At 37.7% G+C, this 20,577-nt stretch overlaps 1 protein-coding gene across 2 annotated transcripts in view; it reads left to right on the plus strand.

Annotated features, from left to right (window-relative positions):
• LOC121887649 (zinc transporter ZIP11-like) overlaps positions 1-20,577 on the plus strand; it is a 132,890-nt gene that overhangs the window by 74,662 nt on the left and 37,651 nt on the right. Inside the window, exon 5 of one of the 2 annotated variants that reach the window (XM_042398579.1) lies at positions 252-393. In XM_042398579.1, the coding sequence (XP_042254513.1) occupies positions 252-393 (142 nt within the window). The remainder of the gene's footprint in view (positions 1-251; positions 394-20,577) is intronic. The other variant, XM_042398580.1, reaches the window with a different exon arrangement.

Below are 20,577 nucleotides of genomic sequence, written 5' to 3' on the forward strand. Positions count from 1 at the left end.
GGTGGTTTTGGTAAAATGTTAATAGAATAAACCCATCATTCATTCAACATCATTCAAGTCACTACAAACTTTTTCAGTATTAAACCATGTTGATTGAATAATACAACACCATATGGTGCACAACAATCAGATCACATTGTAAACTGACCTGAAAACTGAGTAGAATCAGTAGTCAGTGTCAATCTGCTGTACATTAAACAGACTTTTACATCCTCCACCTCTATGTCTCTGTTTCTTTCTGTTACCCACAGGGTGTAGGTGCTGACCCCCACATTGCCTTGGCCCTGCCCCCTGAATCCAAGCTGCTCAAAGAGAAAGCAGAGGAGCCCTCATTCCCACTGCTCGACACTGATGAGATGACCATCAGGATAGGTAGAACTGGACCTCACTCAGGCAAGCCTCCCTTCATATACCCACATCAACTGCTACAACATATGCTGGATTGAAAATAAAAAAGTATCATTACATGTCATCACAAAACCATCTACAACTGTAGCCACTGTAGTCCCACTTTTACTGAAATGGCATCACTTTTGCTCCAATGAGAAAATGAGGTTTCAGCCATCAGAAGAGGGACTACACTGGCTACTAGTGTAAAATCTCACCTGGAACTTCTCTGATGGCTTCTTTTCATCGGCTTTCTAACTGTCCTGATTTTTCCCTATCTGCTTCATCTGTCCCTGTGTAATGCTTCTTAGGTGCTCTTCTAACTTTTAAACCAACCTCAAGAGTGGACACTAACCTTTCTTCATGCAGTCATCACATGCAGTACACATGTTAAGTCACGTAAACAATACACGTTCATGTTGTCACGCTTGTCTACACTGCGTTTCTTATTTGAAATTATATTTCTCTCTTGTTTATTTTATGAAACGAAGGATAAGATGCAAGACTAAATTTGCGCAGATGACACAGTAAAGATGAGGAGCTGATAAACACATCTCATCTCCCAACAAATGAAAGGAAGATTATACAGTATCGTGAGGAATCAATTCCACGCTAAGTGCGTAACTATCTATGTGACAACAGGGTACAGCATGATAGAGCATATTAGAACAAATAAATGCAGAAAAACAAATCAAAGTAAACAGAAAAATAAACTTGAAAAAAGCCTGATAGAGAGGGTTAGGATTAGAGTATGCACCCATCCTGGAAGCCTGGCCGTGTGTGTTTCAGATTTAATGTGAGGATGTTTTTTTTTTCCTTGAGACAAAATACTAAACAGAAAAGAGGTCCACATTCAAAATTCAATTCAATATCATTTTAGAGCATTTTTTAACTGAAAAAAGGGTGAAACAGTAGAAGGAAAAAGCAAGCGAGAACAACAAAAATGTTTTCTGTTATCAGCTAAACATAAAGCCCAGAGGTGGGTGAGCTATGTGAGAGTGAATTTTGCTTCCCGGGGGGGAAACAGGTCTGACTCACTGATAGCTGTAGGGCTTAATTTAACTATCCGTGTGGAGGAGGTCAGCTCACCCATTCTGCAGGATGTCATCCTGTTAAGGTGCAGGGCTATGCTGGTAAGGTCACTGATTCTGGAAGTGTTTTCCCCATTTAGTAATCCCATTTTTATATTTTTCTTTGAATATCTTCAATGTTACATGGGACTTGAATAATGTAACAATCCCACAGGTTTATGATATGACCAATTTTAATTATTAATTATTTCAACTTCACTTTTGAGAAATTCTGTTCTGTCTGTCAGTTTGGCATGGCGAACACATCTAAACTTCAAAACCCATGAGCCTCGACCACTCCACCATTGCTATGGATAAAAGTCGGTCAGAGGCATGAATCAGAGCAGTAGTAAATTCAAAATACTTCTTCATTGCAGTGTGGACAGAACACAGCACCACAGTTTATGAATTAATCCAAACTTGACCCAGATCAGAAAATACACTCAGCTGCAAATTTTTATCATCACTTTTCTCAAAAGCGTAAACTGTAGCTGGTGCCCCCAGCATTTTGTCAAAATGCACTTTGTGAGTATTTTCACCTTTTTTTATGTACACAGGCTTGCACCTTCAGGGACAAGAAGAACCAAGTATTTTCAAATGCAACTGATAATCTTTTGCATTGACTCACCCAAGAGACTTTCATGTCCATCTGATCCAAAGTGCTCCACCTGTCCGTCATCTCATTTTATGTATGGAGAAAATAAATGGGACTTGTACTTCCAGAACTAGTGCCTGCCTGAAATAGCTCCTCCTACTTCATAACTCTATAATGGAGCGTTCAAAAACCCAACACGCTGGTTGGGTGATGTTGTCTTTATATTTCAGTTTGGCACAAAAAATGGTACATGTCACTTTTAATAAGCTGAATCAAGTTCCATATTGTCAAAAAGTCCAAAACAAAGAACAAAACAATTGACCCTCCTTCTCAGTGCAACACAAACTTAACACGTCATTTGACTTGTATGCCAGCAACATTCATGAGCTCTGTCAGTTGGTGTGTCTCATTAGTGACTAACTGACTGTCAGATCCCTCAAATGGTGATGTCAGCTCTGACACTGCACTCTATTCCTGCTTACATTGAAATCTAAAAACTATAAGCTATTTTAACACAAGCTCTTGTAGTGTGAGCTAAAAAAAATCAAATGACACCAGGTATTAATTTTTAGGTCACATTCCATTGTACTTTAATTAGAAAATTCAAGTATTTCTTACTTTGAGAAAGTTATTTTTATATGGACAACATGGATGGAAATAATGTAGAGGCATTAATCTATAAATATCTGTCCTGAGCATTGCTTGTCGTAGTCTCGTAAAGCGTTTTCACAGCAGATATTTTGACTTGTCACAGCAGGAAAAGCAAGGTGCAACTAATACCACTAATCAAAATCAAATGAAAAAACTTTATTGTCCACCTTTGTTGCACAAAAGTAGAAGTCCGTCTTCAGCTTGCATGACAATCAACATCAATATCACATCTTTCACATCATACGTTACAAAAACAGTAAGTAAAAATCATTTTCTACTATGTTAGATGCAATTTTGTAAAAAAAAGGAAAGAAATAAATTGCTAGAAATAATTTAAAATATGTTTTTGCGAAGGGTAACTGTCTCCCTGAAGGCAGGAACCGAAAGTGATGATTCAGGGGATGGCATGAATTCTCCAAGATTTTGTCTATCATTCATTCAACTGCTTTATCATAGTGATAAGCTAACAGGTGTTGCTTCCAGCCTGATATTGCACTGCCAAGTTTGACTGTTCTGGAGAGGTTGGTCTTGTTTTTGACAGTCATGTATTCAAATCAGGACACAGCGTTGAATGTAGGAACACTGTCTATGAGGATAATGATGGATCTGTTCCAATCAGGTTTCCAGGATGTCATGTCAATGAGCCAGCATACACCGGGCCTTGGCACATGATCACTGATAGAAGGAATGGTTGTCAAGTAGAGCTGCTGAATGTTAGATCTGAAGAAAGTACTGTAACAAGTCTTGAATTGCCTTGATGTTATTTTCAGGGACATATCACAGTTTGCTGGAAAAAAAACCCTTGTTAACTTGTTAACATTTGAAGAACATGAAGTCTGAACTCAGACAAAAAAATGAATATGCATAATTCTGAGCAGACAACGACATTGCTCTGATAAGCTACACTACAGCTCAACTAATATACCTAAGCCCTGAAATCATTTACATTATGAGAATGCTGTCATTTCAGTATTGTCAAACATAGCCAGGAATCCTGGCTTCACTCATTGTTTACCATGGTGGTACATTTCCTGCAGTTCTGAAGTCCACAGATTGAATGTATATTTCAGGCAGACATCTAAAGATCAGTTACAAATTCATTGCATCCCTGTGGCTTGCCTGAGGGCATCTGTAGTGAGTCAGCCAACACAGTACACGGAGATCATAGAAGTATATTTATAGATAAGTTCAGTCTGATTCCCATGGCCCCCTTAGGGATCACATTGGGTGGTAAGTTACTGCATGTGTAAGTGTGCTATTCAGAGAGCAGCATATCCAATCTGCTGTACATAGAGAAATTTGTCGTGTTTCCTAGTGCCTGTGTAGCTCGGTCTATTATGCTGTTTTATACATCAAAAAGAGTGAATAATTTATCTACTGTAAGGAAGGCTGAACTGCCATACTGCTGCCTTGTGCACAACCAAATGGCTCCAATAGAACAACTGTGGGTTTGCAGTATTGGTTGTTCGCTAAGACCTGCCCAGTCAGTTACTGTTGCCACACCTGTCAGTCTGTCAATTCTTGCACGCCTCATGAAGTTTACATGCTACATATTAAGTTTACAATAACATGGCAGATTTACCACTCACAATTCTCAGTCATTTTCATAACCATTCATTCGTTAAGTGGTAGACAGTCAGGGTACTAAAGTGACAAAGAAACCAAAAACGGGAAACGGATTATATTTTAGTGCCCTGACCGTAGACAAAGTTGCCTTTTCATTTTTGATTTTGTCAGTTGATATGACATCTGTCGCTAGCAGATTGTGTCAGCTATAGCTAGCTAGTTAATCAAGCTAACATTAACTTCATGAGTTGGTTGAAAACACTGTCTCCAGCTGAGTTTTTAATGTTTTAAGATGACTTGTTTTAAAATGAGAACTCTGTAAAGGGTTCTTCAGTATGCACTTGACCTGTTTAGTTGCTAAGCTTATATACTTTTTTGTTCATATTTTCAAATGGTACATTTCACTTTTAATGTCAAAAGAGAAAAGGCTTTTAGCATACTACCTCATAGGTTTATTTTAGGTTGCTGGAGTGTTAGCTTCTCCAAATGCAATAAAGAGCAAGACAACCACTTTGACATGGTAGCATCCAGGACCGACTTACACACAGTGGTGAAATATTACACACTGGATATGTCAGTCATGAACAGAGCTTTTCTAAATTTGCCTATAACTCCCAAAAAATACTGTAGTATGAAATTCTGCTGGCTGTGGAAGAAAGGCTGGGTTATGTTATAAGCTAATTAGCTGGGCATGCTACTATTTGCATCTTATGTTAGAGCAGACCCACAGTTGAATCCATTTCTCACATCTTTGTTTCTTAAATGTTTTTGTTTTGTAGAGGGAAAAAGGAACTATCATTCCTTTATATACAGAGTATCTCTCTATAACCCCATGACACTGCTTCAACGTGTGGAGAAATCCAAAGCGTGACAGGTCTGCCGTTATGGCCATTTATACCAGTTATGGTTACTAAGTTATGATTGGATGAACCCTGCCCAGGGAGGGGTTTAGGAAACTCTCAGTTGCTTTGCTCAAGAGCATCTCAATGAGAGGTGCCTACTCAAATAGACAACTCAACAACTCAGCTACAGCATATGCCATCCTGACATACGCTCATGCAACAAATGCTGATTCATGTTTCCCAGAAAACAAAAAGCAGATCAAAAACAGTCTCTGTCTTCCCACATAGTACAACAATGACCACAGAGGAGAAGCTGATTATAGCTTCAGGGCTCATGCTGTCATTGTTGGTTTCGACCCGAAGGCTGAATTCTCACTACTTCACCCTGTGGGAAGAGAAATAAATGTGAAAAGATAAAATTTTATCATGTTGAGCTCTGCTTTCTGCAGAGAGTTGTAATTGTCCTGAATGAGGGTTACGGTATGTATGAGGCTTGGTGCAGAGGTTCAAGGTGGGATGATGAGTGTGTTTTATAGTGTCAGTGGTGTTAACCTTAATCTATGGTTGTATTAGAGAAAGGTTAGGAGGCAGGATGAGGAGGAGAAGAAGGTATTCAGTATTCACATACTCATACACACAGCCTGTTAAGGTCAACACACACTTTTATGTCCCTCATTTTTGTCTTGGCAAGGCTCAACAGACTGTATCTTGAGATAGATGTCATTTCAATTAGGCTGCGAAGTACATGATTGACAGTTCTGTCCTTCACTATGTCAGCCATTACAGTATATCAGTTTCAGTCAATGCTCAGTGGATATTATCAAGGTAACTTAGACTGACCTTAGTTAGATGTTGTCCATCTCTGTGAGGCTGTCACTCACAATAACCATGCCATTAAACACCCCTTTTGCATCATGTATAGACACACATTAGAATCTGCAGTCAAAGCCAATGACATTAAAGGTCCCATATTTTACACTTTTCCAGTGTTTTATTTGAAGTTTTGGTATCCATAAGAATATATTTTTATGGTTTTAAGTACCAAAAACTACCTCAATATAGTTTTATAGTTCATCTCCTCTCTTAAGCTTCTCTCTGGAGCTCTAGCAAGAACAGGATGTTTTGTGACTCATTACATCCCTCTCTTCTGATTGGCTGACTGTTTTCTGAGTGAAGCATGGACAACCACAGGTAGCCTACTGTAGCTAGGAAAAACCAAGACTCAGGGTAAAACTCACAGGTAAAATGCATTGGCCACCACTGAGGATAATGTTATCCAACCTTTGGAAGGCTGTGCAAAGACAAATTTGCCACCTGACATCCAACAACTGTGCAGTGTTTCCTCTGTGACTGTCTCTCCTCTGCTCTGCTCTGCTGTGTGTGTGTGTGTGTGGAGGGAATAAGCTCCGCCCTTTAATATTACACACATACGGTAACTCAAACACACTTTGCTCGCTCTATCTTTCAATGCCCTTCAGTGCCCATCTTTAATATATTTGGAGGATGTTTCTGCCTTTTAAATTATTCAAGATGATTTGGTGGTTGGTCTCTCTTTTCAATCTAAAGACACTTGATTCATTTTGGGGCTATTTTCTCTTGTTTTCAGCTTCATTTCAATAGAACACTTTTTTCAAGTGCCCTCTTGATTAAAAGGCCTCTCTGTGAACCAGCAGTTACTGCTTTTTCAGCCATCACAGAAGATTAAAAAAAACAAAAATCCCATCTGGTACCTTAGATGTGTGGTATATGAATGTGGTTGGTATGTATTGCCATTTTTAAATCTTATTATGATCTACTATACAGACATTTGTTCAAAAGTATTAATTGATTTTCTGTTCTTAGAAAAAAGCTCTCAGAAGCCTTTTTCTTCCAAAGCTCCAGACTGGCTCAGCATAATCGATGAAACCTTGAGATTAGAAAACGCAATTTGAATTTCCATTTAAAAAACAAATCTGTTGTTCATTCATGAAGCACAGCAGAATGCCCCTCCAAAAATGCCCATTTGATTTGAGTTGTTTGATGATTACATGTTTAATGCTCAACAGCTTCAAAGGGATCACGTGTTTATTCAAGATCATTTAAAATGTTCATCCACAAATTATGGATGAAGATGTTGATTTGCAAAACCTCAAATTGTCAGTAAATGAAAAAACTGATAGAGGAAAAAACCCACAAACACTAAGTGCAGTTAAAGCACTGTGCTGGACCATTACACCTGCAGTAGAACATTACATTTGTTGTGCTTTGTGAGTAAAGGTTACTTCTATAGAGGTCTTCAAAATTTTCCAAAATTTTGGAATCAATCCAAAACAGGCTTTTCGAAAACCTAGCCAAATCCAATGTGCATAAATTAATTTTCAAAAACAAGATATCCTATATATGGTTTGACTCGAACAGGCCAAATAGAACAGACACTAACAGCCAAGATGCCCCACCAGTTCACAAGCAGCTAGTGTTAAAAGGGTAACTTTACATCATATATTATCCTCTCAGTCTCACCTAAGAACACACAGGATGAACAATTATTCATAATATTTATTTAAAGGCGACATATTATGCACATTTCCATGTCCATATTTTTATTCTTGGGCTCTACTGGAATATCTTAACATGATTTACAAAAAATGTAATTCATACTGGCTCTGGCTTAATGCAGCCCCTCAGTTCAGCTTCTGTCTAAAAAAAAGAGGCCATTTTAGTTCCTGTCTCTTTAGGTCTCCCTCTCTCATGAACCCACTCTGTTCTGAATGGCCAGCTACCAACTCCATTGACAATGTAAAAACAAACAGAAGTAGTGGGAATCCACTGTTCAAAATGTCAACCTCTCAGATATACAGTACCAGTCAAAAGTTTGGACACGCATTCTCATTTAAGGGGATGGGAAGGTGTGTACACGTTCAAGCCTGAATCAGATACAGAATATGCAAGTGGACAATGATGACAACCTCAAAGATAATGGAATGGATGGCCATTTATGGACATGCACAACAAGCTGACATCATCTCATCGGGAAAGTAAAAAAAAAAACCATTGCAAACCAAGCGTTCAGAGCAGGCTAAAACTTAGGCTTTTGTCTTACAGGCAGCAGTTTTTGTATGTTCACTTCGCGTTTTGGAACTAACATGGACATCAGACTTCATAACGTATATAAATGACAGAAAATCACAAATCATATCATCATATGTCTCCTTTAAGTAAAAGTGCTAATAACACAATATAGGAATACTCCATTATAAGTTAAAGTTCTTCTTTCACAATGCTTAAAGTACAGAAGTATTATCAGTAAAATCTACTCTGAGCAACAAAAGTAAAAGTACCCATATTACCCAGTGTATAATGTATTGTTATGGGCCTATAGTGGTGGGACAGTGACTGGATGTTGGAAATGGCTTGGAGAGGAAATTTTCTAGAACATAAAAAAAGAAGATTTGTCTTAAGCATTAAGTTATAATCCTAAAGTCATTCCAAAAATTGACAATCTGCCAACTCACATGTTCTCAGGAGAAAAAATAAAATTATTTCAAAAACGTTTAAACTTAGTTTCTGAGTGTAAACTTGTGGATTGACCTCACTATCATGCCCATGATGGGGCAACGTTTTCTTTACTGCATAGGGCAAGAAACCTAGGAATGGTAAATAGGAAGCATGACGGTATAGAACAGGTGGGGCAGGTGGTCAAAAATTGGAGTATGGTCCCCTTTCATGAGTGAAAGAATATGGTTTCAAAGACTTCTTAGAATTCTTATATTTACAGTTACAATCAATTATGAAATCTTTATTATTTAGTGCCTAGATATAGGAAGTAAGAAAGAGCTTGAAGAAAAGCTGAGGCAAGCAGCTGTCAGCAGAGATACAGTTTCAGCAGTGTACAGGCTGCTGTGCCTTGCCTCAGCTTACTGCAAGTCTAAAATAAAAATACAAAGCTGTCAAATAGCGTCAGATATAAAGTTCTGCAAATTAAAATAATAAACAGTTCCCAGTTTACACCATGTATATTGAAGAGAGTTGCTTTATAAAACTTATGCTGACATGGTTGTGGGCTGTTGTGGTTAAGAGATTTTGGGCTGATGTATTTGGAAAAATGAAAAAAAAATGAAGCACGTTCCCAGGGTTTACTTTCAATATTCTAAGATAACTTACTATCCTCTACAGCATTTGCTGTAATAAATTTGATTATGATAAAGTTAATATCATTTGTACATATGACAAATGTGTGTGTGTGTGTGTGTCAAGGCCAACTCCCTGACTCCACAAAACTAAAGACAATGCATCAAGTGAGTGTCAGCATCAAGGCCCTATCCCTGACTACATGACACTAACACAAAGTTAAGTGCTGAATCCCATTGTGCATCAAAGCAAAAGGTAGTCCACACAAACAAACTGGAGCTTCCCCGCTGTAGGCTCACAAATACAAGTAACTACATAAGCTCAACTCTATTATTTATTATTGTTTATTCACTGTAAACCAGAAGGTCCAGTAAGCCCCTGCTATGCATTTACCCCCTGAAAGCCACGGACATGATCCCGAGCATCAACTTCTACCCACTTTCACTGCCACTTTAAGAGGTCAAGCTGAAACAAGCTCACTGCTAGAGCTTGTTACCAAAACCTAGTGTGAAAAACTCCAGTAACATAACAGACACCTTAAACAAACAAACAAAACAAAAAAGGGACAAAGGACAAGAAATTTGCTCTCCCCCAAAAGAAAACAAAGCTCATGTATGATACTCCCCAAATTGATAACCAAGTAGGCAAAGTTTTAATTCCAGACTTTCCAAAATCCAAATGCCTACAAACAAATTGACAAACCCCCATCGTCACAGGGGGTAGCAAAAGCAAAAGCGGGCCAAATTACCTGCCAGCCCAATTTTAATAGATGCGGGCTATTCTTATTTTCTCTGACTCTACAAGTCAGAGCATGTTTAATAGATCAGTGCTTTGCCTCCTGCTGTTATTCAGGTATTTGAAGTGGCAAGAAGCCCCTTGTAAGCATGTACCCACTCAAAGATGCATGTATTCACAGATACACACATGCACGCACAAAACTATTCCAGTTCCTATTCATAACTAATGCATGGTGTCCTAAATAATTCAGCCAGCATTAGGAGGAATCAAAGTGTGCCTTATGGCTCTCTGTTTGTTTAGGTCCTCAGACTGAATTTTAGAATGTACTATAAATTGACAATTGGGATTAGATCTGCATTTCTGAGTCCAAACGAAGGAGAGAATTCCGTGCCAAAAACAAACCTTCATACTTTTATTTCTCAGTGGGCCACCTAACTTGCATTAATTTATCTTTTTTTGAATCATAATTTTTTTACAGGCCTTAGGGCAAAAGCTGCAGCCAACTACATGACCTATCTTTTATAATGAGGAGGAGATGATACCATAGTTTTGATCAGAGTGAAGACTTAATGCATTTTGCAAACCACATCATACATCTGTGTGTTAGATTTTCTGGGAATATCCTGACATGATGAAGTGAAAAACCTTGCAGAGGACCTTGCAAGATCCCTGAAAGGACTTAAAGGAATGGTTTCCTGCCCAATTTGTACATCAATTTACAGTAATACACAAAGATTTAACAGGTGCAGCTCAATGTTAGTCTTCATCAGAAAATCAGAAATACCAAGGTGTTTGTTCTTTTGAGTTCTGAAAAGGGCAAAAAAATGATCATAAAGTTAGTGTAAACAGCTCATGCAGCAGAATACAAGTGTTTTGGAGCCAAATAATTGCACTCACCAACCTGCTTGGTATTGTTTTGACTGACCTGAGGGAGTGTAAATAATGAGAAATTTCATTTTGGGCTCAACAAATCCTTTAATGAGGGGTGTTGTATGGAAATGTGGGGTGCTTGCAATACATATTGTAATGCTGACACAGTCCAGTGAACAGTGTTGTATTGAGGCTAAGCAAGTTCCCTTAAGGAGATTATTTTCTTGTACACACTGATTATAGCAGCTGTAATCAGCAGCTGTTGGTTAAACAAAGTTCAGTGTTTGCTTGTCAGAGGTTTGACTGAAACTAATGTCATAAGTAGCTTTTTGAAACTTAGTTGGTGATCATAAGGAATGCACCGATACTGTCTTTTTAAGTGAGTCAGGTATCTGCCAGAGGTGACCGATCCAGATTAAAGGTACCCAGGGGATTTTTGTTTTGTTAACAAAGTTATGTTTACATTAGTGTGGCACATCTTAGTGCGTTCTTTGTATATTTTAGGTCTAATAAATGTGTTGAACACATTTCTTCAACATTTGGAGAGCTGATTTTTGGAAGATTCGAAACCTACTTTCTTTAAATGCTTATTTGGTTGCTCACAGTCTTCTCCCTTGCCTCTGTTGGTGCATTGCTATTTCTTGGCACGTTACTGCTACCAACTGTCAGAGGAATAGCGTGAAACTAGCAAGTCAGCACTGTTTATAAAGTCTATCTGTGCACAACACCAGTGAGTGTGCAGTGCGAACTGTGTGTGTTTGTACAAGATGAACATGATGTTACTGATTGTACCTAAATCAGGATATAGTAAAGATATAAAAGAGGTTGATGCAAGCAGTAAAAGAGAGCACTGGTATTGGTACTCTGTATCAGCTGGTAACCTTAGTTTGGGTATCAACATTAGTATCAAGAGTAGAAAAAGTCATATTAGTGAATCCCTAGTGATCTTTCAGATTTCCTGCCAAGGAGCAGAATGTCAGACTCCCTTGCTCTACCACTTGCCATCCGAATATACTAGAAACAATCCAGTGAACTAGTTCCTTAAGACACAACAGTGATGTAATGAGTGATGTCAGTTTGATTTTAATAGGTAACATAAAATGGTTATAGCATTAATTGGGGATGAATTGAGGATAATTGCATGAAAGGGTTTGTCTGTGTCAAAAATGACTGATATGCTTGTGTTTGTGGTGAAAGGGAACTGATGTATTGTGGGATCTGTAATTGTTCACAATTACTTGTTTATTCATGGTTTATCTTTGCATTTGTCATGTCAGTGCAGGAAAAAGTGTTGTATCAAATGAAGTATGGATTGTATCCATAGTTGGTCTGATTGTTAACCAGTCTGTTTGCTCCTTTAGGGCTTCTCATTGCTGAGTAGAACTGTAAAAAAAAAAAAAAAAAAAGATGAAAAGTCAAGAAGTTTCAGGACCTCACATCAGAACCACAATAGGAACCTTGTAAATACTTAGAGAAGATGCCTACAATAATACAGTATAAATAAACACTTCAGTTTTCTTTCTCAACACACTCTTACTAGAGGTACTGTTACAACAGGAATACTTTTTTCTACTCAAAAGCACCTTTTTTCACAGTCATACTATAACAGGAAGTTAATGGACTCTCATGGGACTAAATAACCTTTTCACCAGTTTCTAATGCTTACAGATAAAATAGTTTTACAAATTCTCTTGAACTAAAGGTGCAGTACCATTTTTCCAGCATGCAGTAGTTACAGCAATGTGCCAGTTGAGCTATGACTTTTAATGTGCAATCACAGTATAAATGCACCACAACGAAATCGTTTTCTCACTGAACGAGGCACCAGCCCCACAGTAATTAAGCTACATAATTGTACTTTTGAAGATACAAATGGTACCATGTGGTAGCTGTATAGAGCTCCAGTGACAAAAGGCACCATTCTTCTCTTGTGAGTTGTTATCGAAGGACTCTGAATTTTTCAGATGGTCCGAAATTCAAACAAACAACCCTCTGGCCAATAAGTCTGTTTCTCTAATCTCTTTGCTGCTGTTGAATTTCCTTCCGGCAAGGAAAGAGAGAGAAAGGTTTGATGAAGGTGATAGAGAAATGGATGTTCCTAGTGACTTGGCATAGTGTTTCACCAAAGTGTATCTATCCTCCTGTATTATTTATGTGGCTCATCTGCTTCTTTCTGTCTCTGTTCTTTTATTTTACTCTCTCTCAGGCTGTCGCATGCAGATTTAAAGAGACAGACAACTTACCCCATACTTGTTTTCATTCTTGTGCTCAATCTTGAGAAGTTTTGGTGGGAATGGAAACTGCAGCAGTTAATTAGCTGAAGGAGTCTTTGTGAAATCTCTCCATGTCTTTATACTGTACATTACAGTTCCCTGGCTCAGCAGGTTTCTTAGCAGCCAGGCCTGCCTGAATCAGCAGGTTGTCCAACATGAAAAAGCCTGTGGGTCCACAACTTTTTTTTCTCATTGAGAGGCTGATTAATGTAATCTAATCTTTCTCTTTTTTTTACAACTTTCCTCTTGTTTCCTCATATAGCTACACAAATCAAACGGTCTTCCAAGACTTTCTCCATTTTCAGAATATAATTAGTCTCTTTGAGAAAACCCGAGGCATTTTCTGTAATGGTAATTGTTTGGACAGCTTCGCTGACAGAAGATAATAAAGGAAAACGGAGAATGTCAATTTTCCATGAGCCAAGCCATGTGAATACTATTTGTCACTAAGAACTTTTCATTGGAGGTATACAGAGTAATACATATTCATAGACACTCACAGTATAAATATATCTGTGAGTGTGTTTATATTTTCAAATATCTATGTATCCTTATCAGCTAAAAATAAGATCATCTTTAAATTGCTTGCTGGAACCTCAATTTATATGACACCCTTTTTATTGCTATTCCTGCTAATTGCCTCTCACTTGAGTTGATCGGCAATTACCAGAGCAGGAAAACACAGTTGGTTGACATGCAGGGAATCTCATATTGTTCATTTTGTACTGTGCAATATAACACTAATTAATGTTATTAATGTGTTAACTATAAATTGCAGGTAGTATTGATAGAGAAAAAGATTTTAAAAAGTGAGGTGAATTAATTACAGGGGCAATCACAGATTTAACACATGAAGGTCAGTTTTCATCACAAGGAGTGCCATGTAGCCTGTATAAGGGCTTATGTGGCTCTGGAGGAGCTTTCCAAACTCCTAGAAAACAACCCTAATGATGTCACCATGACTATCTCAGCTTGAGCTGGAAAGCTACAGATTTTTAAACAGAGGGCCTGTGCTACTAACTAGATGCGTTGAGTTTGAAAGATGTGGACACTGACCAGGCATGGTGGGTTGAGAGGTTCTATCATTTTGTTGCATTTTGGGAATTGTAGGAACCAGCATTTTTAGTTTAGCATGTTAGCATGCCACAATTTGCTAAGTAGTACTAAACATGAAGTAAGTAAGTCAGTAAATAAGTAAACTTTTAATTATGAAGAACTTTTTCAGTGGTAGCACTAGTGGTTAAGTCAGTGGATCACCTAAATCATTAGGATCCTCTGGGGACCATGAATGTCTGTGCAAAACGTCATTGCAGTCTATTCAATAGTTGTTGAGATATTTTACTCTGCCTGATTTTGCAGGACAAATGAAGAAGTTAAAGGTCTCACCAGTAGTTAACTAATAAAAAGTAAATAGCAAGGGCTTCTTTCAAGAGCTTCAATCATAGACTGAGTGATCAGACCCAAAATGTGTTGTTTCATGTTCATGTTATATCGAAGTTAATATAACTAACTTCCAAGCCGTAATTACGACAGGGAATCTGTTTTTTCTGAAAGTGCCGATGTTTCCAACTTCGCACTTCATGATACAGAAGTACTTGAACAACTAGCAAATAGGGATGCCTCACAACAGCCAAAGTCTGTTGTTCATGGTGATTGAACCCAAACTTTATGGATGTAATATTGTGCTGTCAGTGCACAGTATTTTAACCTTCACCCTTTTAGGTCGTACACATGGGAATCTTTCCAATCTTTCCCATCCATTCCATATGACGTGAACGCAGAACTACCTTTTCTTTGGTAGTTCTTGAAAGGCATTTTGGGAAATGTAGGAAATCACAAACTGATTAGAGAGAAAGTAGGTACACTAATGAGTACATTAAAACACTATCACTGAAATGGACTGAACATCACAAATTGATGCCATCTACAGAACTGATTTTACATGTACAGTACATCATGGATTATACAGAATTTCAATTTTTCCTTGATGTCACCTTTGTCTTGGGGGTTTAGAGATTCTAATTTTAATCCATGTTGTTGGTTAATCTTTACAAAGATATGAGATACATACTATACATGAAATAAAGAACTTTTTTCTTTTGGTTTCTGATTATGGTAACACAGATGTGTCAGAAAGCATAGTATTGGAATCTGTCAACAACACAAACACTGTGTGTTTCTGTGCTCACTAATTTGCATTTTCTATTTTGTGCTTTTTTTAAAACTGAGTAGAGAAAGTTAGAGAAAGAGATGAGTGTAAAAACAGAAATGGAGACAGTTGGATAGCTAGGCAGGTAGACAGGAATATCCTGCAGATGATCATTTCTGAGGCACCATAGGAAAATAATTTTCTTCTAATGACAACATAAAATGTTCAGACTAAATCTAGTGTCCATGTTTGCCACAGCTTCTGTGGGCAACAAACCCAGATGATGTTATGCATACTGCTGTGCTTGATCTGTTTTTCTCTTCACTTGCTTGTTGTTTATGTCTCCAAGCACAGATTTCTTTTCATTCTGTGCAATAAGGTTAGGGTGAAGCCATTTCAGCAAAAACAAAAACAACAAAAAAAGACTAACAAGGAGTGCATGCAAATAGTTTAAAATGTTCAATTTGTATGCGGTGCATGTTCATGAATCCATGATTTCCCCTTGCTCGCCTATGGTTAGTGACAAACAGACTGATGCCAATGTACAGTACATATAGTGGAATACCTGCATTATATTGTTTTATTACGCACCTTGTGTTTCCCAGCAACATGGAAGTTATCTGCTGCAATATTTTGTCTTAACTTCTCTTCACCATGAGAGGGAATGTGTTGCGTTGTGTAGGTCCTGCACTTTAGCAATTTGTGACCAGTTTTGCAATGTAAATAGACGGACTACCATAGCTGGAAGAAAATGAGAAACTTTCCTTCATGGCAGTTTTACAAACACAAACTGCTATTTACATAGCGGCACTATTTAAATCAGCTGGTCATGTCATTATAGTTAACTGGTCAAAAGGCATTACACTTCTGTTTTCTTTATGCTTTTTTGTGCATACTTCTTGCTGTAAATTATAATTAAAATTTACAGTCAGTAAGACTTTCACTTCTTTAACATTAGATGCCTTTATTCGGGATCAGAACATTTTTGTTATCAAACCAAACCTTTTCTACACCTGTTTGAAGGAAGACTCTGTCATTCTATCAAATGTCTGTATTGGGTTCAATAAATCATTTATGAGATCACCTCAGTTTTCTGTAACATAGACTTATTATTGTGTAACAAGCAGATTAGAGTAATTATGCTCTTGGAATTTGCCATGAAGGAAAATCAAGCCGCTGCACCAACATCATGTAATCTATTTTAAGGGAATGCAGTAGATAACTTTGCACCAGAGATTGTATTTTTATTCCAATTTTGTATCTGCCATGGATGTGGAGGTGTCAGACCATATAACCTCCTCATAAAGGCACGTGTTCCCATCTTTGACAAATTTATGGCAGGATATGTGAACCAATCAGGACCGAGACTCTTGACTTGTGCTTAATGTGTTCACTCAGCAATAGCAAGTTAAATAGCAAGAGCCAAAAACAGGAAGAGAACAAACAAGGAAAAACAGGCAGGCCACATAAGATAAAAGGAAGCATGGTTAATACTGGAGTGATGTAGATATTAAAAATATGTAAATATTACAGTCTTGAAGATTTGCACAAAATACACATTCTTCTCATTGTTATTACAACTAAATTGAAGCCATACTACTCTCTTATCCCTGCCAAGATTCAGAGAAAAGATTAACCATGCCTTGGCCACAGAGCTACAAAAGCAAAACCCTTCTCCAGAAATGTGTTCATTTTGTGATATTTACAGGATGGCTGTTTTGCACTGCAAATTTGTCCAAACATATCAGAGGTAATGAGGAGAAAAAACACACAAAGCAACACAAGAGAGTGGAGAAGATGAGAGAGAAGCCCAGTGAGGAAAATAAATTTCACTAATGGATTCCTTTCAGAAAGGCAGAGAGAATCCAGATACTGTATGCCGCATTCACAGTCTTTTTGAGCAGAAACTACTGCAATCACATGCCAGCTGCTTTCTGAGAGGCTGCACTAAAGCTTTATTGTTATTCAACTTTATTCAAGTTTTTAGAGCAATTGCCATACAGGTCAATGGTAAACAGTGGCTGTTCACTGAAATCTTCTGATCTCAGAGAAAATTCTAATTAAGATCCCCAACATTACTCAGTGCTGTTACAGTCAGTCTAAAGCACAAAAAGTGCAAACAAAATGTATAGTGAAGCTGTTGGAAATCGTCATCAGTTTGTTTTGGTCATAAACCAAAATATTGGATAAACTGACCTGATGGTGGTGCTGGATGAAAAGTCAGAGGATCACCAAATTAGATTCATCCTCTAGAGACAATGAATGTCTGTACAAAATGTCATGGCAATTTATCCAATAGTGGTTGAGCTAATTCAATCTGGACCAAAATGGTTAACCAACTGAACTACCGACCATCAAATCTAATATAAACCAGAAGAAAACATTCAAATCACACTTCAGCTGTCCCGAGAGAAAAAGAATATAGGATTCATGCATATTATTATGGCAAATTCTGTTTAATTGATATAGTCATTGTTCTGTTTTGGTGTGTCTGTTACTAGGATTATACTGTGCATTGCTTGACTGAGAGTTCTCCTCAAACCTTTCAGTTTAACAAAATGATTTATTATGTTGTCATTGTTTAAGAGATAAGAATGACTATATAGGATGGGTTGATATTGATGGCACAGAGGTCTCAAAGGAGACAAAGTGATGGTGTTATATTGAAGCCTTGTTGGATCAATGCTCTCAACTAAGTGAAGCTGTCTCTCACTTCTTATATGATTAGTTATAACAAGAGAGGGTATTTTGTCATTGGAGGTGTGTATGGCCTCATCAATGTGGCAGTTTTTTTTTTTGTGAGTGTGTATGTGTGTCTGCACACACTGCCACGATATTCGCATCAGGGTCAGACAGTTGCCTGGCAACAATGGCCATTGGACGCATGGAAGTTTAGCCATTTGCTGTCTGTTTCTTTTTCTGTTTCCCTCTCTTTCACTCACCATCAGGCTCTCTCTCACTGTCACGCCATCTCTTTTCTCCCTGTTATCGTTCTCTTTCACTTACCGTCACTGTCTGTCTCTCACACGCAGCCAGTCTGTCACCCAAGCCCTCTCTGTTCCAGTTCAGTTTGAAATCAGTGAGTGTTACCAGCATAAATTGAAAGAAGTACTACAACTGAATTTTTTAAATCTATATTAAGTAGTCAGCATTGTTGTCTCATATAGTTGCAGTATTTAACTAAAAATATGGTATATAGATAGAAATGTGAAAAGATTTTGAAACACATTCTCAATAAAGTTCCATTAAATAATTATTTGTCATCTAAAAGGGGCCGCTTGTACTGTAAATCCACACGAAATATTACTCAACTCTGCAGGTAAATACAGCCTTTCAGCCTTTTTTAGCTTATTGTTTTGGTTTTGTTGTTATGGTTTAGTCTCTCCACTCCTAACCCTGTTTTCAACAGTAGTTGGCAGCTGTTTTCAGCAAAGATAGACTGATAAACCCACATTATACTACCTGCTGCACTGAAAGGGGATAGACAAAGTTAGCAGATAGTGGGTAAGGAAAGTTGAATATGTTGCAGCTAAAGACACAGATTGTTTTTTCAGTAGTTGACAGAAACAGAGCTAAAGGGAAAGGAAATATTGGACTTATATCTCTCAGGTGGCGAGGAACATCACTTCACTGAGAAGATAGTGTTGCACTGTGCCTGCTGGATGTGTAAACAGGCAGTGTTTACGACCGCGTCCACCACAGCAACTTTATGAAGTGATTATATGTCAGAGATGTGTATCTGTCAGCTTGTTTTGGAGTTCTTTTTCCCCTTAAAGTGTTGCGTCTCGTTCTCCCACTGTGTTCTAGCCCGGTTGCGCTGTACATTTCACAACAAGATGGAAATAGTAAACTGTCAAATGACAGGTGTTATGTCATCTTTTCATAACACATTTTTTTGGGTCCTGTCTTATCTATTTGCTGTTGTAGCAAAAGCAGAAGAGCAAATTGACACATGCAAAAAAAACATGGAAAGTGGAATTGAAAATTCCTTTATCTGTTGACAATCTCGTCAGGAGGGAAGGGGAGAAGTTTACTCTGTCCTCCCTTGTGCTTTAAAAGGGTTTGCACAAATATTGTCATGCTGTTTTGGCTCCTTGCAGAGAGGAATTGCCAAACATCCTTTTCAAGGTGATTCAGTATTGTTATTTTGGAGATTTGCTACCTTACTCCTTTACCTTCTTGAAATTTGCCCTTGCTTGGGGTTTTGTGTGACTTTCATAATGGCATAAATGCTATTGAAAGAAGGCCACCAGTTAATGAATACAAAATGAGACCAAGCATGAGGGGTGTTTTTAATCACATTCAAAGCCATTCCTGTTCCTGCTCTCAGTTGAGGGTTTGAGTTGACATTACTACTTACACATTGTACGCATTTTCACGTATTGTATTGGTTACCAATGGCAGGTGCAAACCATAAAAAACTGGTAGATATATGTGCAAAACCTCATGGAAGGTTGAATGCTAACAAAATGCAGTTGTTTTATTTTTATTATCTCAGAATATGGACAGAAAACTCATGAATCATGGTTTGGGTTTCAATGCAAAAATAAATTGTTGAACAAAAGTAAGTAAAAAAAAAAAAAAAATTTAGCTTATTGTTGATCAGCCTTCAAAGACATGTTCATTGTGTGCTATGAGGTAAAAATCTTGCCCATAATGACCTGATTCAGTATTCACAGCAGTCAGTTCTAAAATTGTTAACAGCCAAATCACAAAAGTCAGTAATGCTCCTATAAGTAAATGTTTCAAAGTTCGGAATTCATGAGTCATCTCACTTAAGTACACCATGCGTCTTAGTATAAAGGGCACTGTAGCTGCTCTTTTGCTTCTCGTGTTTTTTATGCATTTGGAAATGTGAATGTCTTTATCCATCATCCATCATCACAGCACAGCAGAAGTACAGTATGTCCTGTCAATTCTGTCTATATCTGGTCTTCACACACTCTTCTTTGGTCTCACCATCTGTTTATCTGTCTTTTTGTATTGACCATTTATCTCTCATTCTTTTCTTGTTTATCTCTCATGATCTCTGTATCTGAATACATTATTCTATACTAAGAATTTCATGTTCTTTTGACTCTGTTGACTGTTATTCTGCACCCCTCTAATGCTGCAATCTATACCTTTAAATGTTTCAATGTAACAATATTGTAGTGGAGAATTCTGAACTGTTCATCATATATTTGTTGTTATTATATCTTATCTGTCTTTTCAGCCATCCATCCATATAAACGAAACTCTAACCCTAACCCCACCAACCAACCAATCAACCTAAACAAACAAAACTCTAACCCTCACCCAAATGTGTCAAGTGACATTTACTCGTTGA

Source organism: Thunnus maccoyii, chromosome 20 (genome assembly GCF_910596095.1).
Source record: "Thunnus maccoyii chromosome 20, fThuMac1.1, whole genome shotgun sequence".
In the NCBI taxonomy this organism is placed as follows: domain Eukaryota; kingdom Metazoa; phylum Chordata; class Actinopteri; order Scombriformes; family Scombridae; genus Thunnus; species Thunnus maccoyii.